Raw genomic sequence first — 7,375 nt, forward strand, 5'->3', positions numbered from 1 at the left:
AGGGAGCTTTAGCAATAACGACGGCGACGCCGAGGACAACGCCTGGTGCAAGATAAATTTAGTTTTATTTGAGAATCTCGCTATTGTCCAAATGTATTCAGTGTATCTATTGTTAATAGGAACAAGCTGGAGCTAAATATGTCAGAAAACGTTCATCATCAAATAGAAATTCGAAAATTTAGCCGACGTCGTTCACGCTCGTTAAAGTACGCAGAATTTGGTCATTTGACGTTGTTGTTTTGCAGAGAACGGCCAAGAAATGTACCAGGATATAAAACGCACGTGCAGGGCTTTTATTCTGCTCATTAAACCTTTTGTTTGACGTTCTCGTTCACGTTGCCGTTGTGGTTTGCTAAAGCTCCCTACTAGTACCAGGGATAACGACGACAGTTACTGTACGGCTTTTTTCCCAGGCCTACGCGGTATCTATAACGTCACTTCTCGTTTCGGTGGCGTACTCCAGGGCGAACGGCACGTGACCCGAAACGGGTTGACCGCGACGAAAATAGATTCCTAGGAACTAGGCAAAGTTAAATCTAAACCGCCAAACTGTCGTGAACTTGAAATACATGCATTTAAAACAGTTGCAAAAGTGAGAAAAAGCCGTCCTCAGAAATTCTTTATAAAGCATGAAAGGCTTTATAATTCATAACGTAATAAAACAATTTTCCGCGTTTAGACCTTTCTCGGGGAAGAAAGAACACTCATGAGCCAAAACTAGATATGAATGCTAATACTTCCAATGGTTTTAATAAATGCCTACAATGATTTTTGTGCTGGCAAATAGTTTGCTCAGCTTATTCTTACAGAAATATACAATGAACACGTAATATCCTAGTCAAAGGTCTTAGGACACTTCATCTTTTTGCCGACGATTGATATTTGTATTCGCCTCCCCCTCCCCACCCCCAGTACAATGGTAATTTTTATCCATACAGCCCGCTCACAACATATCAGCCCTGTTTGCGGGGAGGAAGAAGAGGTCGGCAACGCCAATATTGACAGCTTCAAAAAAAATTAATTTTGTACTTACCAATAGTCGTCAGCGTTTCAAAGGCATACCTGAAGCCTTCGTAAAAACTCCACTCAGGCCCATCTAGGCTAAGTGCATCGTTAGTCATTTGAGTAAAGTTGTCAAAATCACTCTGGGTCATATTGTATTTCTTTTCCATTTCTTTCCATAAGCTGTCTAAAAGCTCGTCTTTGGTCTTTGAATTATTTTCGGCATTGGGACGTTCCACTTTGGAGAAAATTAATCCTCCAGTCAATGCGACCACGATGAAAGCGATCACTCGAATCAAAGCCTTCCACAACAGTAGCTTCGTACTTTGTGAACAACCACACATAGCGGCGAGATCTGAAAAACAAAAATTATTTTCTCATTACGTTTTTCAGGCTCTCTGGTCGAGAAGGGGCGAAGAGAAAGCGGGAATGTAAAGGAGACGTAGGGGGTAGGGGGGGACGCCCCCTCCATCCCCACCCCCTGGCCTCCTGGCCTGAAGCGTTCTTTTAATACAACTGTTAGTGATTTTCAAACTGATAGTTTCTACATCATATTTATTGTCCGATCAGTCAGCTGTCTCATTCACAACTCCATCATGCAAACTTATGCGCTTGAATTGCGTAATTGCGTATAATATAATGTTATAATAGGTCCTAACGCGCATAGAGAATGTATCTCTGAAAAGCGTCAAACTAATTAATTTTCCTTTATGAGGAGAATGAGCCATCAATTTTAAATATATTATCGTACCTTAATCCGAGATGACACAATGCTATACAGTATAAACTCGACGGAATGAAACAACGTCGCCTTCAAGAGGTTCTTATCATATTGTCACACATCCTCCCATTCGACTTTTAAGAATTTTAGATTTTTTTTCTTCAGACTACTACGTTTTACATTGGGTATAGTTCAATGGTTGAGCAGGTGGTCCATTATGTCTGTTTTTGTATGCAAATGCGTGTCGTCAAGATTAGCGAATGGAAGTAAACAGTTTGCGTAAAAAACATCTTTTCGTATAATAACACAATTTTCTTTCAAATGTATCGCAGTAAATCTTGAAGAAGTCGGTAAAAATTCACTAGACTTAATCTAGAAATATGAGATTTGGACGATTTTACCATAGAATAGAGACAATTTGATGCAATTTTTCATTGGTTCTCTAGGTTGTCCTCCATATACTACAAGTATACGGTTAAATGTTGTATTCGTTCTTGTTTAAAACGAATGCGTAAGCTTTTATAATGAAAAATAAAAACTGAACATTCCCGACACGGTTTTATAGGAACATCATCTCTCAGGGGAAACGTTTCAAAAACTCACTTGAATTTTTCGCAAATTATTTTAATTTTTTTTTAGTTTTTTTTGTGGATCTCGATATAGCTGGAAACGAGGTTCAGTTTTCCTTTATTCAGTATTAAAAGTGACAATTATGTGACACCGTTTCAAATTCGATTGGTTCACAGGAACAATGGAACTGACAATAAACGAGAACATTAGCTGACAGTTGGCATATTAAATTCACCAAATATACAGCATACAGACCTTAATTTTTGCTAAAATAGATCCGGCTGTTTTCTCAAACAATTTAAGTATGAACTGGCAAATATTGGTTCTATACTTTCTTGAGTTCATGCTGAAAAAAAAAAACGTCCTAAAGCGATGAAATAATTTCCGATTTTGTTAAACGATCTAGCCAATAAAACTTTGCAAAGGTAGAGTCGATGATGCTACTTTCTGAAAATTATGTTTTCGAAACTGAAAACACCTGCTCATATTAACTTCAATTGTAACGTTAAATGCAGTTTTTTAAAACAAAAAAATGAAAAATTTTCGCTAGAATTTCTGTTTCAGTCGAAAACGAAGAGATTCGCGATTAGGTCAATTTTGGAATGTGTTGATATTCACTGTCGTGACACGCCATATTCAAATTTTACACGCTCTAAATTGCATTTTTTGTTTTCCTTTATGTCTCAGTGCAATACAGTCTCGCCATCTGCTGTTTTCTCGAATGATATTTTCACCAATAACAAAGAAAATATCTTCTGAGAGGTGATCGCCATCGCGTGTCAAGATAATACCATAGTTAATTGTAAAAATTGAATATTTTATATTCATGGCTGTTGACGTAAAAGAAATAATTTTTAAGGATTATCCCGAGCTAAAATTTGATCAGGCGACATCTTTTGAATAACAAGAAAGCGTTTTCATTTAGGTGCGGTACAGTTTTGTTATAAAGATCCGTTAAGCAGGCTCAACAAGCAAGCTATCTTTCAATAGAATTCACATATTCCTTATCCTTAGCATAAACAAGCTACATTCTGGTGGCTTTACTAGTAAATGTTGGTCCTCAACAGCAACAAAAAATTGTTAAAGGCAAAATCCCGGAGATTTTAGTTTTCGCACAAACACGCACTGAAATGGAGTTCATTTGGGAGCGATTTCAGTTCAGACGATTTGCAAACGGAAAATTTAAATCTAGAAAAACGGAAGCTGTTTATTTACCGGCGATGGAATAAAAAAAATCTCTTTAGCAATAACAATCCGCATTTAGTTAAACAACAGGCGACATAATTCACTATTCAGCGGGCAACATCGGCCCAACGCGGACTCCAGAGAAACGAGATACCGTCCGTAAAATAAGTTATTAAATGCTTACTACACTTACCTACTTGTTCAAATATACAACATGGAAAAATATTGACACAGTTGCGGTGATTTGTAAAACCGTTGGTCTCTGTGTATTGGAGATTTTTTCCCTTCGTAATTCGCTGTTCACCAATAAAACAATACTTCCTTTTCAACTTTGTCGACACGGATCAAATACTAGTGTTGCGCCAAGTGCCTGGGTTGTGATAGAGATCAAACAGCCCGCCATCAGCTGTCAAAAACAATCCCACTTCGATATAAATTACAATTCAGTTTGATAGCGAGGCTACCAAGAGCTACAAGAATTGCGGGCGCAGATAAACACAGTTAAGCCACGACGAGATACTTAAGCGCCCTGGGCGCTTATTTAATTTTTGGACCTTGAGAGTGGGCGCTTATTCGAGGTTGAGTGCTTAATCAAATAAATACGGTATGTCACTTCTAAGCTAGTCTGAAGTTCAGCCGTCCTCTCGACCCAACCCCTCAACGGAGGGGACATCCATATGATGGAAATTTTTCTTCCTAATGAGGTGTCCATATTAATCTCCATCTATGGCACAACATGCGCAGGTCTGCGCACATTACTCGAGTTTGTGACGTCAACGTTTTCATCGGTGGCTAAAATTGGGACGGAAGGGCAAACCGCAGAAAAAAAGGTCGTGTTTTAGTTATCAGGATTATTGTGAAATAAAATAGCTCAAGTTCTAAATTTGAGATAGCGGTTTATATGATCACACTCTTTCCAAAGAAACATTTTTATGCAATTTTCTTGATTTTTTTTGTTTAATTGAGCTGAGGTAGAAAAGAAAGGAAATACCTACAAGGGACCTGGGTAAAACTTTGTGCAACAACCTGGCCGTGGGGAGAACTCGGCGAGAGCCTGGTGTCAACCCCAAAACGAGGTCGCGTGGTTGTATACTTGCATTGTAAACGCACGTGATCTAAGAATAAACTTCTGCTCAGTGTATCGGGTGTATGTGTGGTCTCATTCGCACAACAAACATTTTGGAGAAATTTACGGACTCGACTCTCAAGAAAATTGTAAGTTGCTTTACTGACTTTTTGAGTGATGAATTTCTGTGTTAATTGAGAAAGCTTCATGACCATATCCAAATGACCTCAAAGTGTTAGAATTTTAATTTACTTATTCTTGATTGAAAGAGGCAAAGTTTGGTATCGTTGTTCTTGCTGTTTGTTGTTTTCCTCTTTGTCTCTTAGTTACAGTTTGACATCGAAAACAAAAATATGCCATAAAGGGGTGCATGAATTATACAAAAAAACTGCAAAATGTCTCAAATATAAAGGATCTACGAAGATTGTGAAATCATCTGATGGCAGACGTGATTTCGCCATCTTTGTATCTCGAGTGATTTCCTGATTGCTGGTTTATTGGACATGTGCCATTTGATGTCAGTGTCAACAGAGCTTACAAACATTTAATTTCCGAACAAAAGTAACAAATCGTCGCAGCAAAATCAAGATTAAGGGACGTTTTGTGGCATGCTTAATATGCCAGATGCTATTTCTCCCACTCTTAAATTCGGTTAAAAGTTTGTCAGCATAGCCGGTGGCCTGCCTGCTGCGGTTATTTTACTAGAGAGAAATCATGAGACGAGACAAACACAAATGCATAATTAGAGAAAAAATTCAGACAGAGCCAAAACACGAAGAAATAAATATCACCCACAATTCCTAACGTGTCTCCACTTCTAGTTTTAACATTCAGACTAGCCAGAGCTAAGATTTTCCCCTTGGCGAACCAGTTCAAGAGCTCGCACGCGTTAACCCCGCTGGTGGCCACACTATATATATGCGACGCAAGAATGCCACACTTGCCTACTTGTAGCTGAATGGGGTCAGCAAGCTTATAGAAAGTGATGTTACTCGTGAGGCCAGGTTTGGGGAAGCGTACAGTCCCTGTACAAGTTAAATCAAAGCCTTCTGCTTGTATACTACGGGCATGAGGCAATGTAATTGCCTAATGCCTATTGCAATTTTTATATTTTTGTCCAGGATGGGGTTCAAAATTATTGGAGAATACGAACAGTGACGAGGCATCAGTTTTAGTCTTGCATCAGATAGAATTGCGAAGTATGGGAAGTTTAGCAGCTGATGTAGAATTCGCCTGTCAATAAGGACACTATTCGACAAACCTACAGTGTTTACCAAATAAAACAAAAAAATTGATGAAAAATGGCCAAGCATCAGAATTAGAATTGGTCAGAAATTAAGTCAGTTAACACAAATTCGCGCCTTTTAACTGCATTTTCTATCCAAACATTCAATTTAAACTGTTTTGCTTTTACAAACCATTGCTGACATTAAACAAAGCTGTTTAAATGCGCAAAAATTAAATCCTGAATATTTTCATTTTTCATTTCGGGAAATTCTCTCATTTCCTCAAAAAAAATAATGTAAAATTAAAAATAGTCAAATTTTTAATAACATTTCTTTTTCATATGCCAATGAAAATATATTTTTCCCTAAATGCAATGCGGAGTAGTCTAGACCGTTGTTTGTTCAGTGGAAACGTAGTACGTGACGCGATTTCTATTTATTTGTAGGTTTCTTTTATTCTGGTCGCAAGCAGTTTTGACCTAGTCGAACCGTTATGTGTTATCTGGGTTGTTTTGCCGTGCTGTGCATGGCAATATGCCATTTATCCACTCCCGCGTCAGCATCCCAGCATCATTATCCACCTGGTTGGTGGGAAGCTCCGGCCTCTTTGGACGACTACCCCGTTGGGCAGATAGATGACAAAATGATGACGATTATCAACCCCTGGGATTATCTACAGAGAATGGGGATTTTCAAGTTGATGGTGCAAAACACCCACGGGTACTTCAATTCCTGGGGGTATAACAACACTGGGAACCTCCTTTGGGGACTGCCGCTGCAGTTCGGATGGCAAATGTCTTCTGGTCGCCTCCGTGACATGGCGGATAGCCAGAAATGTAGCGCTGAGCCTCGCTGTGTGTCCCCAAACAGCTGGTGGGCCGATATGAATTACTACCTCTCAGTCCTACCGTTCCTGGGGGCCTTGAATGCCGGAGTATTCGCCCCTCTGAGGCACCCTGTGTACATTGCTAAACCGACTAATGTGAGCGACAAAGTAAAACAAAAGTTCTGTACCAGTATTCAAGAGTGTTCGTTGGACCATCCTGAGGTTCTTCGTGACTGGAGCGAGTTCTTTGAACGTGTAAAAGTTGCTTCTACTCAGCAGTCATCTTCCTTTGATCCTGAAAAGGACGCTACGGTTGCCTTGATGTGGAAAGCTCACACAACGTCCATACTAAGAGGTTCGTAAACTTCATGATATTCTCTATATATGCTCTACCTTATCTTATAACACCCACAGTGAAGGTAACATCTGCATGCAGAGGTCTGCAGGGAAAATAAAATCTTGGTGTTTTAGGTAGAAGTAATATACGAAGCCAATCTTCGCTTACTGTTAGTCTACAAATGTAAGAATGCGTGAATATTTCTAAAGCTAAAATGTGGCCCACATGCATAAGGCATTCAAATTTTGACGCAGGACGAAAAGGATTGGAGCGAGTGAAAATGTAAGAAGGGAGAAGAATAATTTTGGGGAGGGGGGAGGAAATCCTTTGTCATTGGAACCATAATGAAGATCACAGTCGGAAGGGCACTATTATAAAAGTTAATATTTATTGAAGAACTATCAGCTATGAAGAATCGCTTCTTAGAATAGCTTTTGTTGTA

The 7,375-nt window shown here is 39.1% G+C and overlaps 1 protein-coding gene across 1 annotated transcript; it reads left to right on the forward strand.

Annotated features, from left to right (window-relative positions):
* Positions 1–4,647: 4,647 nt before the first annotated feature.
* LOC144639524 (protein leg1a-like) lies at positions 4,648–6,951 on the forward strand (the record flags this gene model as incomplete). The annotated part of the gene is made up of 2 exons (XM_078498820.1): positions 4,648–4,693; positions 6,217–6,951. A coding segment is annotated over exon 2 (688 nt), but the record flags the coding sequence as incomplete, so codon positions are not given.
* Between the last annotated feature and the right edge of the window lie 424 nt (positions 6,952–7,375).

Source organism: Oculina patagonica, unplaced genomic scaffold, assembly GCF_052425735.1.
Source record: "Oculina patagonica isolate OP01 unplaced genomic scaffold, crgOcupat unplaced1021, whole genome shotgun sequence".
In the NCBI taxonomy this organism is placed as follows: Eukaryota; Metazoa; Cnidaria; class Anthozoa; order Scleractinia; family Oculinidae; genus Oculina; species Oculina patagonica.